Source organism: Terrapene carolina, unplaced genomic scaffold (assembly GCF_002925995.2).
Source record: "Terrapene carolina triunguis isolate 2854851 unplaced genomic scaffold, T_m_triunguis-2.0 Scaffold110, whole genome shotgun sequence".
NCBI classification, from domain to species: domain Eukaryota; kingdom Metazoa; phylum Chordata; order Testudines; family Emydidae; genus Terrapene; species Terrapene triunguis.
Genome location: NW_020664461.1, coordinates 6,334,143 through 6,351,510, shown reverse-complemented (window position 1 = coordinate 6,351,510; position 17,368 = coordinate 6,334,143). Strand labels below are relative to the sequence as shown.

Below are 17,368 nucleotides of genomic sequence, written 5' to 3'. Positions count from 1 at the left end.
CGACGGCTGGCAATCGAACTTCCGGGTTCGATTTATCGCGTCTGGTCGCGATAAATCGATCCTGGAAGTGCTCGCCTTCGACTGCGGTACTCCAGCTCGGCGAGAGGAGTACCGCGGAGTCGACGGGGGAGCCTGCCTGCCGCGTGTGGACCGCGTCTGAACCGCGGTAAGTTCGAACTAAGGTATGTCGACTTCAGCTACGTTATTCACGTAGCTGAAGTTGCGTACCTTAGTTCGAATTGGGGGGTTAGTGTAGACCAGGCCTAAAACATGACAGTATTGTAAGTGAAAGAGCCAGAGGAGAGCGACAGGTTAAGCAGGGGATGAGGGTGGAAACAAGGGAGATCAGGAGGGTTGGGATGGAGCCTCCTGTCTTCAGACTTCCTCTGCCCTCGGTCGTCTTCTGCTTGAGGCTTGTTCGAGACTGAGCCTGTATCCTTGTTGCAGCTGTACCCCAGGGATCTGGCCTGCATTAGCACCATGCTAACTTTCGAGTACATCAGCCAGCTGTGCCAGAACAAGGAGTGGGTGTCCCCGACTTTGGAAGCCAAGGCTGCTGAAGGTGAGTCAAGAATCCGTTTCTGCTCTGGCATGATGGACGGAACCAGGGGCAGAGCCTACCGCCAGCAAGACGAAGTTCTCACAGCTCATTCTGAAGCTCTGACAGCTCCCTCTTTCTGTCTGACAGCCTCAGCCTCCTGCGCTGCTCCCACAGATCACCCAGCCTGTGGCTCAGCTGGCGAGGGTGCAGGCTGGGCTTGTGAAAGCCAGCAGGCACCCTGAGGTCTCAGGGCAGGGGAGGAGAAATCCTTTGGTCTGGCTTGCGGAGCAGTTCTGGACGGGGAAGAGCTGCTGTCTGTCTCCCTTCCCTTTTCCCTGACTGGGCACGGTGGGTGTCTCAGCTTCTTTGCAAAGAGAATCCCTCTTAGGAGCAGGCGCTCAGCTGCTATGGTCCTGAGGGTGGGCTGAACACCTAGACGGACAGCTGAATGTAGGAAGGGTTACAGACCAAACCATGGGGAGCTCCCTTGATGCTCCAGGAGCTCTGTTCTCAGGACCCTTCTGAACCTCTTGGAGCACTAAATCCCTTAGCTAGAGATTGCAGCTACCTGTCTGCGAGTCATGTTCCCTTGGCACCTCCTGATCTGGTGCACTAGCAGCCCAGGAACCTCGACTCATTTAACCTGGGTGACCATCCCTCCAGAAGCAAAAGGGTCTTGGAGGGCAGCACTGCAAGGGGACATGTTCCTGCTTGTGCAGTTTCATGTTGGCGCTGCAGCTAGCGATGGTCCACCAGTGGCTAGAGGGTGGTCCCCGCACCTAGCTCTCGGTTGTACAGCAGGGGGCCAGGCTTTCAGGCAAGCTCAGTTCCAGCATCTCCACTGTTCTTGAGCAATAAGGACTTCCCGCGGGAGCTGAGCTGTTCTGAAAGCCCTGCCCACTCTGGAGCCACTGGCCCTGTGTTGTGTGGCAAGGTAAGCTTGGCACCATTGGGCAGCGGGATCTAACCACCAGCCAGTGAAGGTGGGAATGAGAGCTGGGGAAGCCTTGTTCAGGCCCCTCTCCCCCGCAAGGCCGGGCCAGGGGTTCCTCTGGTACTAGGTGCCCATGAATGCAGCCCCTGCTTCCCTTAGGATGGATTCACAGCTTAATGTGCTCCCTGCCCGGTTAAGATTTCCTGGTATTCAGCCTATTCTGTCCTGTCCCTCCAGGTTATACTCTCCCTAACCAAACAGCTCTCCTTCTCCAGCTTAATTCAGTCCTGAGTCCCAGCCTGCTTTTTGCCACCTTTGACTTGCTCCTGAAGAGTGGTGGCAGCAGAAGGGTTTCTCCCTCTCATCGCAGCGATGCTCGGACTGTGGCGCTGAAGCCGCAAGTGCGCTTTAATGTGTCTCCTGCGGCTCTTTGCAGCACATGATATTAAAAGATGTGTGATTGATTAATAGGAAAAGCAGCCTGATTTAATTATGTTATTAACCAATTGTAATTGGTAAAATAATATACTTGGTCAGTCTCTTTGCTGTGAGAATATCATCATCATCATCACTCCCATAACCGCTTTGGTCATTGGGGCACCATCAATGATGGTGCCATCGACCAATTGTCTCCACCCCTGACGATTGTGTGTCAGTGCTTGAGTCTCCACGAAGTCCATTCCTGTCCACTCTTAGGTTGTCAGTCCATCTCTTCTTCTATCTACCTCTTCTTCTCTTCCCCTCTACTGTCCCTTGGAGGATCATCTTGAATAGGCCAGATGATCTTGTTACATGGCCGTACCACTTCAGCTTGTGCTTCTTCACGGTCGTCAGGAGGTCTTCATATGACCCAGCGCATTGGGTGATGATGTTGCGGACCTCTTCGTTAGTGACGAGGTCAAAGTAAGAGATGCCCAGGATTTTACAGAAGTATCTCATCTCTATTACCTGTATTTGCCGTTCAAGTTCTGCCATAAGGGTTCATGTCTCGGACGCATACAGAAAAATGGAGATGACCAACGTGTGCAGCAGTTTCAGTTTGGATTCCAGGGAGATGTTCTTATTCCTCCAAATTGGCTTTAGCTTTGTCATTGCTGCTGCTGTTTGCGCAGTTCTTGCCCGAATTTCTGCCTTGGATCCTTCATCAGTGATGATTGCCCCCAAATACTTGAACTGTTTCACTGTCTCCAGCTCTTGTCCACTGACAGGGATATGTGAGCTCATCCCATCACATTTGTTTGTCATCAGCTTGGTTTTCTCTGCACTGATTTCCATGCCGTATTTTGCAGAGGTTTCATCCAGTCATTTCACAAGGTTGGCAAGTTCATCTTTGCTGCCTGCCAGGCCATCAATGTCATCAGCGAACCAAAGATTTGAAATTGTTCGCCCCCCAATGCTGACTGTGTATATGTGATCTTCTAGGGCATCAGTCATTATGCGCTCCAAATAGATGTTGAACAGTGTGGGAGAAAGAAGGTAGCCTTGTCAGACTCCAACAGTGGTGCGAAACCACTCTCCTATTGTGCCATTGACGAGAACTGCACTGCTGGCCTTGGCATACAGTCGTTTAATGGTAAGAATAAACTTACGACCAACACTGTACTTCTTCATGGTTGCCCATAGAGCTTCGTGCCATACTCTGTCAAACACCTTCTTGAAGTCAACAAAGACATGGTAGATGTCCTGCTGGTGTTGTAAGTACTTCTCATATAGAACACGAAGGTTGAAAATCTGTTCTGTGGTACTTCTTCCAGCATGAAAGCCAGCCTGTTCTTCAGTGATGATATTCTCTGCTTGTGGCTTCAATCTGTTCAATATGACTTTCAACATCACTTTGCTGGGATGGCTAATTAAGCTTATGGTCCAGTAATTTTGACACAATTGCAGGTTGCCTTTCTTTGGCAGAGTGATGATTAGTGACTGTGTCCATGTGGAGGGCCACTCACCGGTCTGCCAGATCTCGTTGCAGATCTTGGTGAGTACATCTATTACTATTTCTCCTCCAAATTTCATCAGTTCGGCTGGGATGTTGTCAATACCTGTAGCCTTTCTGTTCTTGAGTGATTTCACCGCTGTCTCCACTTCTTCACATAGTATTGGAAAGTCATCCTCCTCTGTTGAATCTGGGCTGTCTAAGACACTAGGATCTCCATTTGGCTGGTGGTTGTATCGATCAGAGCAGTAGTTTGTCCACCTATTGATGATGTCCCTTTCTTCTGTAAGCCTGTTCCCTTCTTTGTCTTGAATTGCGTTAGCTTTGGTCCATCTTTCCTTCGTCAGATCTTTTACAACCTGGAAGGCTCATTTGCTATTTTTATTATTGATACACTTTTAGAGCATTGTTTTTCAATCCGTGGTTTGAGCATTGGCCTGCTACTCCCAGGGTTGTGAGTTCAATCCTTGAGGGGACCACTTAGGAATCTGGGGCAAAATTAGTACTTGGTCCTGCTAGTAAAGGCAGGGGGCTGGACTCAATGACCTTTCAAGGTCCCTTCCAGTTCTAGGAGATAGGATATCTCCATTTATTTATTGATTGATTGATTGATTGATTGATCTTTCTGCCAATTGCTCTATATTTATCAGCTCCCTCAGTGCTGGTCTTGTCTCTCAAGTTCTCTTCTAATGTCACACATTTGTAGTATTTCATTTGTGACTCACGGTTTTGTCTTCTTACGATGTTTCCCAAGGATGCCCATTGCTGCCTCATTCATTACAGCTTTGAAATTGTTGGTCATTGTTTCTACGTCTTCCTCTAGAGCAAGCAGTGGGGCAAATTTTCCGCTGATCATTGCTTGGAATGACTCTGCAATGTTTTGGTCTCTGAGTCTTTCTAAGTCAAACTTGGTTCTGGTGAACTTTGGCCTGACGATTTCCCTTAGCCGCAGCCAAAAATTTAGCATCACAAGGTCATGATCACTTCCAATATCAGCACCGGGGAAGCTCCTTGTTTTAGCTCGGTTAATCCCAGAACGAAATCGGTTCTGCACCATGAAGTAGCCGATCTGGCTGTGATGTAGGTGCGTGCCATGTTGATCGTCTGGATGCTTTATGTGTTCCTAATGTGTTTGCAAGAATCAGATTGTTATAGCTGGCAAACTCCAAAAGTCTTACTCCTCTCTCATTGGTTACCATGTTACAGAAAGGGCCACAATCATCTCACCAATCCGCCTGTGTGTCAGCACCCATGTTAGCATTCTAATCTCCTTGTACAATTAGGATATCTTTCTTGTGTACCTTATCGATGATATCTTGGAGCTGATTGGAGATTTTTACAATTTGCTCATCGTCATAGTCTGTTGTAGGAGCGTAGACTTTTACCACTGTGATATTAAACGGTATTGCTTTTAGACAGATGGAAATAAGCCTGCTGGACATTGGGCGCCATCCTAATACTGAATTCTTGATATCTTTATGCACAAGAAATCCTGCGCCGTTGACACTGTAATAGAGTACATGGCCTTCTTCCATTAGTACCTCTCAGAAGTTCTTCCATCTGACCTCAGAGATTCCTAGGAGGTGCCAGGTGTATTGTTCCATTTCATACCTGAGTTCTTTCAACCTCCCTATTTGTCTCAATGTCCTTACATTCCATGTGGCTATGTTGATGTTATCTCTTCCACGGATCCTCTTTGTTGGGGTTACACCTGTAGTATATTTGTCGCGTCTGCCCTGTTGGGAGACGGATGGCGCAGTCATTATTAACACAGGCTGCGATCAGTCTGGTATGGACATGGTTGACTTGCTCATCATATGGTGTCTCTTGGGCAAATTTCTAACCTGGTGGAGCCCATCCCTCTCCAGGCAGCCCCCTTTAGTTGCCTCTTACAACATGCAGGAGGAGCAGTGGGCCTATTCTGTCCCCGGACCCACAGGGAGCATATATACAAAATATGAAGTATTTCCCAGTCATACTGTTTAAATATGACTCTACAGCACTATAGTAAATGAAACAACGACTTCACATGGCTGTGGCTCTTTTGGGTAATGCTGATTGCTAATTTGGCTACTGAGGTCTGAGTCTCGCTGCTGTACAGGATCTCACTGGTTTTCTTTCAAGAGATAATTGAAAAAATGCGTCATGCTCTTCCCTTCCCCTGCAACAACTCTCTCCTTCTTCCAGGTCATAGCAGACAAGAAACATCTGCATCTCTGACAGGTTTCAGAGTAGCAGACATGTTAGTCTGTATCCGCAAAAAGAACGGGAGTACTTGTGGCACCTTAGAGACTAACAAATTTATTAGAGCATAAGCTTTCGTGTAGCCCACGAAAGTTTATGCTCTAATAAATTTGTTAGTCTCTAAGGTGCCACAAGTACTCCTGTTCTATCTGCATCTCTCTCTCTCTCTCTCTGACCTCTCTGTTTGCCACTCATCCCATCTCCTGATCTCTCTCCATCCTCTCTCATTCCCCGCCTTGCTGTCCTTTGGCTTTTGCCCCTCACAGGTTTCTCCCATCTTAAAAACAAAAACCATCCATGGCCCCACTTGCCTCTCCAGCTACTGCCCTGTCTCCCTTCCCTCTCTGAACTCCCAGAATGCGTTGTCTGGAGCTCCTCCTGTCCAGTCCCATCCTAGACCCTCTCCAATCCACTTTCTGCCCATTGCACTCCACTGAAAATGCTCTTGCCAAAGTCTCTGATGATCTCTTCCTAAGCAAAGCTCAGGACCAGCACTGCAGCCTCCTCCTTCTGGACCTGTCAGCTGCCTTTGACATACTCGACCATGCTCCTCTTCTTGAAATCTTGTCCTTCCTTGGCTTCTATGATTCTGTCCTCTCCTGGCTCTCCTCCACCTTCAGCATGTCCTTAGAGGATTAATCTGATCCCCTGCCTTTCGCCTGGGGCTCCCAGGGCTGTGTCCTGGGTCCCCTTGTCTTCTCCCTCAACACCTTCTCTCTGGGGAATCTCATCCACATCCACAAATTCAATAACCATCTTTATGCTGATAACTCAAGCTCTACCTCTGTACTCCAGACCTGTCTCCTTCTGTCCAAACTACAATCTGGGCCTGTCTCGCTCTCATCTCCTTGGTGATGGCTAGCTGCCAGCTAAAACAGAACCCCTAATCTTTGCCAGACAAATCCTCCGCGCTACCTCCTTTCTGCATCACTGTGGACAACACCATCCTATTGGTCACTCAGGCCCTCTGATTCACACCTCTCCCTAGGTCCTCGCATCTACGCTGTACCTAGCAGTATGTTTACACTTAAAATGCTGCAGCAGCACAGCTGTGTTGCTGCTGCAGCGTTTCAGCCTAGACCCTCGCTGTGCCGATGGGAGCGTTACCTCTCCTGTCAGCGTAGGTAATCCAGCTCCCCGAGAGGTGGTAGCTAGGGTGACAGAAGAGTTCTTCTGTTGACCTCTCACTTTCTACACCAGGGATTAGGTTGGCTTAACTACGCTGCTCAGGGGGATGGATTTTTCACACCCTTGAGCGACATAGTTAAGCCGACTTAATTTTCTGGTGTAGACCAGGCGGAAGTCTTGTGTATTCTTTCAGCATGCCATCTTATCAGAGAGAAGTGGGGGAGGGAATCTCTTTTAGTGGATAACGTCTTGGTTGATATCACCTCCCCCACCTTGTGTCTCTGATATCCTGGGACCAACCCGGCTACAGCAACACTGCACCCGTCTCTAAGATACTGCTTTCCTATCCATCCACGCAGCTAAACCTCTCATCCTGGCTCCTGTTATCTCACATCTTGATTACTGCAGCATTCTTTTCTCTGGCCTCGACCAATGCAATCCTACCCCACTCGTATGGATTCTGATGCTGCTGCAAAGATTCTCTCCCTGCTGTGTCACTTTGACCACGTTACCTCTCTCTTTGCATCCCTTCACTGGCTTCCTCTTCTCTTGTTATCAAATGTAAGCTCCTTGTTTTTACTTCCAGTGCCCTTAACAAGCATCCCCACCCCGTGTATTGTCTCCCTCAGTGCAGAAAAGCCAACTCCCACCTCCATGTGGCCCTAGGTGCCACCCTCCAGCTCCCTCTTGTTAAATTCTCAAGTAAGTCCTTTTGTGGTTTGTCCCCTGCTGCCCCTCGCGCTTGGGTGGAGCTCCCTGTAAACAGCCCCCAAAGGAACCGTTAGCCTCCTGCAAAATCTGTTTTGCTCTGCCGCCTACAACCAGTTGTGCGCTGAGACCGCTGCCTGTCATGCTGACCAATGCCATGTCTCTGTGGCCATCTCTTGTCCTTAGATTGGCAGCTCGGTGGGACAGGGGCTCTCTCTTTGTTCTGGGTTTGCTCAGTGCCTAGCACGGTGGGGTCCTACTCAACGACTAGGACTCCTAGGTGCTACGATAATACAAATTAATAATAAATCCTGGGTGATTCTTCCCCCTCCTTGGCTTTAGATGCCACCACACAGTGAGCAGCAAAGGCGCCTTCAGTGTGCACGTCTCCCAGCTTGGGCTGCTTCCAGCTGGCAGGCTCTCCTTGTGGGTCCAGCCACCTAGTGCCCCAGGAGGGAGCAGGTGCCTTATCTCCCTTGTTCTCCTTGCAGGCCCTGACATGGGGGCTGGCTCCCATGTGCATGAGATCCCATTCCAGTTCAGCCTCCTGAAGCTGCTACCCAAATGCCAGCAGATTGAAATGTTCTTCCTCATGCTGACGGGAGGTGAGCACTGACATTTGTTAGAGATAGGGAGTGGAGGGAGAGCAGTGAAAGTCTGGGGAATGTGACGTACTGAGTCGGGCTTTCATTGTAACCATGCTCCTTTTGCTGCAGAGTTGTTAGCAGGGACACTCCTTTCCATGGTATTGACTGCGGTAATTGTGCTTTTGGGGAAGAGAGGAGGGCTGGATTTGCTGCTGCTTAGTTTGTTTGCTTCCTTGATAACCAAGCCAGACGCGCACCTACAAAGGGGAGAGAAAGGAAGAGCAAAGGGAATATGCAGCTGCTGTTTCTGGTGGTGGCTTGCTTGCTGTCTCACTGCTGGAGAAACACAAGCACAGCACAGAGACTAATCAGCACTCCAAGCACGGGGAAACTGGTGCCACCCTCAGGCCGTTCAGGGAATTGCTTTTTGTTGTCTTTCAGGCTCCCACAGTGTTGCAAAATGTCCAGTCTTGGCCGGCTAAGCTGGACTCTCTTTAGACGAAGGGCCAAGGGCCAGGCACAGGAAAGAGGAAATAAGGTGGGGAAGGAAAAGGAGGGAGAAGGGGCAACAGCAGAAACTAATGCCTCACGTCCCAGGTGGTGGTTGGGATCTAGCTGGAGCCAGGGAGATGTGAGGTGATTTGGGTCCCTCTCTCTGGCCCAGTCTGGCCAGGGCAGCTCTTAGGATCAGGCCAGTGAAGGCCCATCAGTATCACAGTGGCTCCTGGTGTGCCAGAGTGGGATGGGGGGTCTTTCAGCCAGTGCTCTCAGGACCCCCAAGCGAGGTGATGGGTGCAGTACCCCAGCCTGTCATTATTTTGTTCACCAGTTGGGTCTAATTTACGACACACCAGTTCTGGTCCATCGATTTCCATCCCACAGTCCTCCAGCAATATCCCGACGGTATCAGCAGGCTGCCTAGTTTGGACGGATGTAGTCTGTCTCCCTTCTGTACTTTTTCTGATAACATTGATTGATGTAGGTGATTGGAACGTTTTATAAACTTTCATCTGCTTTCGCCCCATTGACCTCACAGCTGGGGGAGGCCCCTCGGGCCCCGGTTATTACAGCAGTGCAGGGGAGCTGCCTCCTCTCCTCCCTGCAGCGGTGCCACCTCATGTCTCCCAGCTGGGGCATGCGGGGTGGCTCCTACAGCCCCAGGGTCACTGGCGGAGACGTTGGGGGTTGCTGCTGCTCCTGTGCTGGTGTCAGCGTGGTAGTGGGTCTGTTTGTGAGTGCCAGGCCTGGGTCTCTGGGCTGTCTTGTGGCTTCCTACCTCTTGAACCTTGTCTTCAGCGTGGTTCCAATAGCTGGTGTGGGTGGGTGCAGAGAGGTGTGTGTGGCTGATAGCAGAGGGCTCCCTCTCAGCCTTGTGTAAGCTCACCTTGCAGACGTAATGGGAAAACCTCACCAGCCACATGCAGCTGGCTCCTTGCTACGACCTGCCTGGCGGGAGGGTGCTGGGACAGTAGCTGGCTGGAGCGGGTCTCTGATGCTGGTGGTTCTGTTCTGGAGCAGAGGAGGATGTGATGGCCAAGGACTCTTCGTTTGCACCCAATGAAATGCTGCTAGACTTCTTCCACGGCTGCCTGCAGCACGACCTCAGTGACCGGGAGATCCCTTTGGCGGACATGGATCACATGGCCTTCATGGAGCAGGTCCTACAGCGGGACCGCGATGGCCACCTGCCCCCATTCACGCTCCCAGTGATCCGAGGTAAGGGGCTGAGAGCCTGGCAGCCGGAGACGTGAGCAAGGCGGGGCCCTTGGTGCCCTGCTCCTGGGCTCCCCTCCTCACAACCTGTCTCTTCGGTTCCAGAAGAGCCCCTGAAGGCCCCTGCGCCCCTGGACCAGCAGGATCCCTCTCTAGCTGCTCACCCTGTTGGCAGTAGCGCTACCAGGGACATGAGTGGCTCCACGAGCACCCTGCAGGTACCTCCCTTGGCTCCATGGCCCTCGTGCTGCTGGGGGCCTTGTGCTCCCCTGCCCCGGAAACTCCTGAACGCTGCATAAAGGGGGCAGCTGCTGGGGCATGGCCTGAGCCGGGTGACAAGGATTGGGATGGAGCACTTCAAATCCAGCTCCCGTCTGTGATGACCCACCAGCTTCTCTTGGCTGCCCAGGGGCTGGGAGAAGCGAGGGCCTGGCTCTGGGGCAGGTACACAGCTGGCAGAACTGCCCCGGCTGGCACTGCCCATGGAGAGGGCAGCAATAGAAAGGGCTGGGGATGACACAGGCAGGAGCCAGGCTGAGGAGGGTCTGGGGAAGCTGGCGCCATGGCCACCTGTGCTATACCTGCCGTGGGGGGGAGCCCCAGCCTACGCAGCGTGCAGCAGCACGGGTCTGAGCCAGGCTGCTCTGTCAGCGGGTCGAGCGCATGGACACGGAGGCTGCTGCACCTGAGGGCCAGCCAGCCCCTCAGGGGTGTTTCTGCTCTGTATCACCCCTGCCTTGCCCTGGGGTGTCCCTGCAGTCTTACCGCGCTGTGTTGTCTCCTCAGAGCCTGTGCAGTGCAGAGCTGCCGGAGGCCAACGTGTCCCCGGCCGATGCTGCTGGGCTTCTCCTGCAGTGGCGATGCTACGCTAAGCTGGTCAGTCCACAGCACCTCTTCCTCACCTTCCTGCCAGCCACCTTCCCCGGTGAGTCTGCCCCGCTGAGCCAGGGAGCTGAGTCGGGCAGCAGCGGGAATGCTGAGTGACGCTCTCGGGGGGGACAGCCTTCCTGTTGTGTGGAGATGGGCAGAGCTCGGGGCTGAGGGGCTTAGCAATGGGTCTCTTGCAGTGCTCTGGGACCTGCTTGGCTCCCGTGTGGAGGTTTGGCTTTCCCCAGTTTATTGCGACCTGGTTTGGGGCATGCCTAGAGCTCCCCGCCCCTGCCATGGGGGGACCTGAGTGAAGCCCCCTGGGGTTACCAGAATGGAGGCTGGGGCGGCTGGCAGGGTGTTCTCTGAGGGCCCTTGCCTCTCGCAGGAGGTGGGTATTTTAAGGGTTGATACTAGTTACCCAGGGTGAGCTACTGAGTTGGCTGCTTCTCTAACTCGTGTTGAAGGCACCTAGAATGTGGCTGGCCCTCCAATCTGCCCTTGGGGTGCTGGGCTAGCAGCAGCCCCCACCTGTCGGGCTATGCGGGAAGGGCCTGACCTCTCCTTTTCTTCTCTAGACGTACAGAAGCTGATGGCTTGTGCGCTGGAGAAAGCCCTGAAGGAGGACGGCTCTGCAGGAGAGAGCCTGGACTCTGTCTGTGGGGAGCCGGGCAGAACGGGACTCGAGGAGGCGGTGGCTGCAGCATTCCCACCTACCCTCAGTGTAACGCCGGCCAATGGTACTGGCCCCAGCTCCCCACCCCATGTGTTCTGTGGGCAGGGCCTGTTCCTGAGCCCAGGAGAGTCGTCCTCCCAGTCAGAGTGTCTGCCACGGCCAGGCAGGCCAGAGGCTTGTGCAGCATGTGCTGCTCCTGACTCAGCCCGCGTGGCTGTGGGATACGCCCATCCCCTGATAGGGGCGTGGGGAAGGGCTGAGGAGTCCCCGAGCAGCACAGCTATGTATGCAGCCTGGTCAGCACCCCTCCAGAGGGGCTGCTCCTTGGGAAATGGACTTCCGCTAATCTGGCGCACAGGCTGCAGACCAGGTGACTCTGCCTCCAGCGAAGCAATGGGGCTTCCTCAGACACCAGCTCTTCTGCCATGGAGGCCCCTGGATCTCACACAGACCCTGTCCCGACAGGCTGTTCGGAGTGTGCTGTGTTGCTCTGGTAGCGTGGAGCGGAGCCACCTGCTCCCTGCTGGAGATCACAGCCCCCCAGAGGGCAGAAGAAGAGGCAGCACTGCAGGCTGGGGGTGTTCAAGCTCCATACAGAGCCCTTGATATAGAAAAGGGGAGGGGGAATCAGTTGGCTGGCTAGTGTCTGAGGAGCGGAGGGTCCATGCTGCTGTACAGAGCCGTGGCAGGGGACAGGAGTGGGAAAGCCCTGGGCCAGTATGCTCAGGTGGGGAGAGTCTAAGGGAAGTTACAAACCAGCCTCATGCTCCCTGTGGGCCCGGAGAAGACATCTGGGGGGGATGGGAGCAAGACGGAGGGGGGCTCTTGGGAACAAGGACACCAGCGTACTGAGCTGAATGGGCAATCTAGTGAGGAAAGGGCAGGCCCAGACATAGTGGCTGGCGTCTTGGGCTGTCAGCGGGGAGCTCCCCCTCACGGCGCCTCTCTTCTGCAGAAGCAGGCCAGGACCCCGGAGAGCCGGGCGCTGCCCTGCGGAAGGACGTACACATCTCCTTCAGCCGCCAGGCCTCGCAGCCCGAGCTGAGCGAGGGCCACCGGGTCCGCTGCCCTGTCTACGTCTATAGCTGCTCCTTGGAGGTGCTGCGGGAGCAGATGGTCAGCCCCCGGACATACCGGCCTCCGCGGGACATCTTTTTCAGGTAAAGCCAGCTCCCCCAGCTCGGGGCTGGGAGTGCACGCTCCTTGGGGTGCAAGTGCAGGGAGCTCAGGGCTGCACAGTGGAGTCTTTCCTGTGCAGGATGCTGGCTCCAGCCTGGCCCTGGCCTGCTGGCGTATTCCTTCTCGCTCACAGCAGTGCCTGCCTGCAAGAGCCTGTAGGCTGGCCATGGCCCGTCCCGTCCCAGCGCAGATTACCTCTTCCTCCAGGGATGTGACACGCCAGCAGGGCTGAGTGGTGACGCTGCTGCTCTTTTCCAGGTCCCAGTTTCTGGAGCGCCCCCCAAATGCCACCTGGCTAGACCACAAGCACAAGGAGCTGGTGAGTTACTGCACGCTGCTGCAGGAGCACTCGCACCAGTGCTACGTGAAAGGTAAGGAGGGGCATGGCAAGGAGCTGTGCCCTGGCACAGAGGGGGGCTGTGCCAGGGCCTTCCTAGACCCCGCTCTTTGGTGGGGGAGGGGAGGGGAGAACTCTCTACAGGGAACTAGTTTCTTGTCAGAGTTGGCTTAAAGATGTTCCCGCCCGGCCCCTTGGGGCCCAGGTCTGTGGGGCACAGCTGCAGGGAGCACAGCACAGAGCGGGCACTGCTTGCTAAGTCCTCTCATTGGGGGCTTACTGAGCGGCCTGAGTAACCTTGGCCATGGTCTCCCTTCCCATCTCCTGGCCCGCTGGGCACAGCCGTGCACTCAGCCCGGTGTTACACCCACAGGGCTGTTCAAGAGCCTGCAGCAGTCGCATAGTATCAGCTCCCAGGACCTTCTCACAGCCATGGACTACTGCGAGGAGCTGCTGCAGGAGATCGACATCACCAACTTCCTGCTGACCCTCTGCAGCCATGTGCGGGCCTTCCGCGAGAGCCACCGGCACTTCCACATGCACCCCAGGGCGGCCAGCCTGGAGCAGGAGGAGGAGCCGCTCTTCAGGGAGCGGGGTGTCCTCGTCTCAGAGTCTAGGTAGGAGCCATCTGCCGCCCTTTGCTTTGACTCAGGGACGAGCCGTGAGCTCCTGGCCCATCACAGCTCGTTTCCACGCAGAGGAGACACAGCATCATGCAGCGGGAGGGCTAAGGAAGTGAGGCCGCATTGGGTTGGGGGCTGCAGTGTGTCCTGCCGGGTTCCCACTCCCTGGTGCTACCCAGGGGTACGGTGCCTAGGCACAGAATGGCACGAGATGTCTGCATGACGGGTTCTGTGGCTGGTGGACTTCGTGCTGAGGTAAGGTCTGCGGCATGGCTGCAGGGCCCTGAATCCCGCTTGATCAGCTGGTTAATACCTTCTACGTGCAGTGAGACCTGCCCCAGTCAGCACCGAGCAGGGACATTGCTGCACTCTGCCCACTTCTCCAGAGGCACCGCCCCTTCCCTGTGTAGCTGGACTCTGTGTCTGTATCCAGACCCCGGTCTGACTCCCTCTGCTCCTCTCCTGAAAGCCTGGCAAAGGCCTGGTATAGACGCAGCTGCCCCCCAGCCCTTGTATAGAGTCCAAGGCCTTATACCCAGCTGCTGTCCCTCTACTCTTCTTCCTGGGTGCTACCCCCCAGGGCTTAGCAGGGGGGCACAGTACTCAGCAGGGCCTGCGTGGCAGTATGTGTCCCTAGTGGAGTCAGCTGCAGTGGGCAGAGGTTTTTTCTGGCACTTTGGACTGAGTGGGTTATAGGTCTGTTAGGTGGCTAGGGGTGGGTGCGTTGTACCTGGAGATGACACTGACTCTGTTCATGGTTCGTACTGTGCCCATCTGGCTTGTATGCATGTGGCCTCGTCAGTGCGGAGATGGAGGACTACAGCGAGCAGGACCACGGAGGTTTCTCGTGCCCCACTGAGGAGCCCAAGATCAGCGCCAGCTGCTGCCCGGAGTTCCCCCTATCCCTGCTGGAGAATGGCCAGCCCTGCCAGGTGCACCCTGACCTGCATAAAATCATCCAGGTGAGGGAGGGGAGCAAGCATGCAGTGGGCTGGGGCCGGAGGGAGTCAGTCTCACATTCACCATCTCCTGTTTCTCTTGGCAGGAAAAGTTCCTGGAAATCGGGAGTTTGCATTTTAAGCCAGTGCTGTCGAATCCTCATTATTTCTTCTACTGTCCGCCCTGTGCCAAGAAAGAGGTGTGTGGTGGGGCGGGGACTCGGGTCCCTGTTCCTGGCTCTGCCCCAGTGCCCTGGTGGTGGGACAAGTGAACTAGGCTCCTCCGAGGAGGGAAGTGCCATTCATCTCCCCAAGGTCTGCCCTTTGGGCGTCCGCTGAGCCCCCGGGGTGCTGGAGCAGTATGCCCTGCTGCCCGGCCTGATGACTGACATGAGGTTGTTCCCCCTGCTCAGGAGGAGGCCTCCCGGGACCAGGCAGACAGGAAGGGCAGCGAGGACATGGAGGGGTCGGAGGCTGAACTGGCAGTGGAAGAAGGTAACTCTCTGTCCTCCCTACAGAGAGCATGTGCCTGGCACTAGTGCCGGGGGGGCTGGACTCCACCACACTTCACAAGGGAGGGGAGCTTGGCTGGACCGCATTTAGTGTTCCAGTGTTGTTCTTGGAGCAGTGTGAAGATCTCGCCCCCAGTTGCCGTAGCTGTACGGGCAGAAGCCCTAGTGTAGCTGCACTTATAAGTGCAGCTCGTTGGGGGCCAGTCCTGGCCATGTTGGCAATGGAGCACTGCTGCTGTGAGCTGCGTCTCCACTAGCAGGGTGATGGTGCGGTTACGCTGTGCTAGAGTGGAGCAGCTGTGTGTGTGTGCAGGGACCGTGTCTGGCTGCTGCATTGCCACGGAGAGTGACCCGGAGCTGGAGGTGGAGTATCGGGAGAAGCTGGAGAACGAGTTCCCGGACTTGGGCTCCCTTTCGGACTCGAACACCGTCAACCATGATGACGACTCGTTCAGCGTCCTGGGCGGGGACTCGCTGAACGAGCAGGAGCTCCTGGAGCAGGAGATGCCGCCGCTCTTCGTGCACCTGACCTGCTCGGTGAAGCTGCGCAGCCAGCACAGCTCCATGCCCGTGCGGTCGCTGCCCACCTGCCTGGGTAAGAGCATGCCCGCAGGCAGCCAGGGCTGGGGCCTTTGCTGCATCCTGAGCAGAAGGGTTCCAGCGGGGCCCAGGTCAGTGCCAGGCTGCTGGCTGGATGAGTGGAGCCCCTTGGAGCACAGCGCGCTCGTCTCCCCCTCTGCCCCAGACGCTGCTCGCTTGAGGCAGGTTCCTTCCCAGGCTGGAGGCCAGAGCTCTCCCAGTACTATGCTGGTGCCATCAGCCAGCCAGCCCTCCTGGTCCCTGGGAAAGTGGCTCCAGGGTGCTGAACAGGAACTGCAGGACCTGGGCTCCCCTTGCTTCAGGGGCCTCTTCCACCTGTCTGAGCAGGGCAGGGTTCGGCCCAGGACCCCCATGCCAGCCCCTTCCCCTGACTTCCTGGTGTCCTTCCTCAGGGGAAGTGCTGAGCTGCCTGGAGAGCTGCCAGGCTATGGCCAGCATTGACCTCAGCGACCTCTGTGTGACCCTGGACGTCTTCGTGCTGACCTTGCCGCTGGAGATAGAAGGTGTAAACGCTGACCTTCACCACAACAGGTGGGTGTGGGGCCGGGCTGGCTCCCCTGAACTGACCCCTCCAGACCCGGGGCTGGCTCCCCCGGCCCTGCCGACCTGCAGCCCTACAGACTGGGCGCCCAGCTGGCCTGGCTCCCCTGAACTGACCCCTCCAGACAAGGAAGGTGGAATTCCCCCCTTGCATCCTGGACCCTCCTGTAGAGCTAGGCTGCCCTGATTCCCAGTGATGTGGCACCAGGGTCCCTGGCTATGGGAGAAACGTCCCCCCCATTCCACAACTGCTCAGCCCTTGCCTGGGGCCCCCGCACTCCACTGGAGCCCCTCTGTGTGGCTCCTGCCTGGGGCTCGGGGGCTGCTGTCCCAACCTGCGCTCTCTTCCCGTGGCAGGTACACGTCTGAGAGCAGCATCTCCTTCACCCGCTCGCCCGGGCAGCCCTCCTCCTTTCGCTCTGACGAGGAGATCATGCACAACCTGGACCGGCTGCCGTCTACGGGAGGCGAGAGGTACTACACCTCTTGGGCTGGCAGCTGGGCTCCGTACTCGGCTGCAGTGCAGGGGCGCAGGAGAATGAACCCACTCTTCCCTCTCTCGTAGGCATCCAGCGCTCTCCAACCTCCCAGGGGTACACAGACAAGCTGTCGAAGCCACCATGAATGAGGTGAGCCCTGGGTGCCCTCCCTGGGTCACCGCAGTGCCGCCTTCTCGCCCAGCCAAGCGTGTCCCAGCGCGGGGACCTTTGCTGCCTGCAGCAGGCTGCATGCTGAGAGCAGGCCCCAGGCCTTGGCTGAGGACGCACAGGACACTGTCTGTGCTGCCCAGCTGCTGGGCAAGTCTGTCTGAATCCAGCCACGGCCTGGGGTTGGTGCAGGAGGGTCTCTGACCTCTGGCCACCAGTGGGCATGGCTGGGGAGGGAGATAGAGGCCCAGGGTGCATGGTGGGGAGTGTGGGCACAGGTCACCCAGATCGTGTCCTTGGCCCTTAGATCCGCTGGCTTCTGGATGATGAGATGGTGTCTGCGCTGCGCCATTCGCAGGCGGTCAGCACCTCCATCCTGGAACGGGTCGCCACCCACGTCTACAGCTCCCAGGGGAGGCCCAGCTGCCACAGCGAGGTGGTGCCGTTGCAGTTCGTCTTCGGGCCCGAGCACTCCTTGGAGAAGTTCAGAGAGGTGAGAGCCTCACGGCCCCTGCCGATGTGCCCCGCCCCACCCCCCATGGGCATGCCCAGCGTGCTCTCTGCTCTGCCCTTGGCAATGCCCCACCCCACCCCCTGTGTGCATGCCCAGCGTGCCCTTGGCAGTGCCCAGCCCCACCCCCGGTGTGCATGCCCAGCGTGT

At 55.8% G+C, this 17,368-nt stretch overlaps 1 protein-coding gene across 6 annotated transcripts in view; it reads left to right on the top strand.

The window, feature by feature from the left end:
* SZT2 (SZT2 subunit of KICSTOR complex) overlaps window positions 1-17,368 on the top strand; it is a 66,681-nt gene that overhangs the window by 18,331 nt on the left and 30,982 nt on the right. For all 6 annotated transcript variants that reach the window (XM_026651910.1, XM_026651906.1, XM_026651907.1 and 3 more), the window contains 17 exons: window positions 448-562; window positions 7,980-8,093; window positions 9,594-9,791; window positions 9,894-10,006; window positions 10,575-10,713; window positions 11,234-11,395; window positions 12,287-12,491; window positions 12,769-12,881; window positions 13,221-13,464; window positions 14,273-14,432; window positions 14,516-14,608; window positions 14,822-14,903; window positions 15,234-15,515; window positions 15,913-16,051; window positions 16,418-16,534; window positions 16,626-16,689; window positions 17,015-17,200. In XM_026651910.1, coding sequence (XP_026507695.1) covers window positions 448-562; window positions 7,980-8,093; window positions 9,594-9,791; window positions 9,894-10,006; window positions 10,575-10,713; window positions 11,234-11,395; window positions 12,287-12,491; window positions 12,769-12,881; window positions 13,221-13,464; window positions 14,273-14,432; window positions 14,516-14,608; window positions 14,822-14,903; window positions 15,234-15,515; window positions 15,913-16,051; window positions 16,418-16,534; window positions 16,626-16,689; window positions 17,015-17,200 — 2,526 coding nt within the window. The remainder of the gene's footprint in view (window positions 1-447; window positions 563-7,979; window positions 8,094-9,593; window positions 9,792-9,893; window positions 10,007-10,574; window positions 10,714-11,233; window positions 11,396-12,286; window positions 12,492-12,768; window positions 12,882-13,220; window positions 13,465-14,272; window positions 14,433-14,515; window positions 14,609-14,821; window positions 14,904-15,233; window positions 15,516-15,912; window positions 16,052-16,417; window positions 16,535-16,625; window positions 16,690-17,014; window positions 17,201-17,368) is intronic.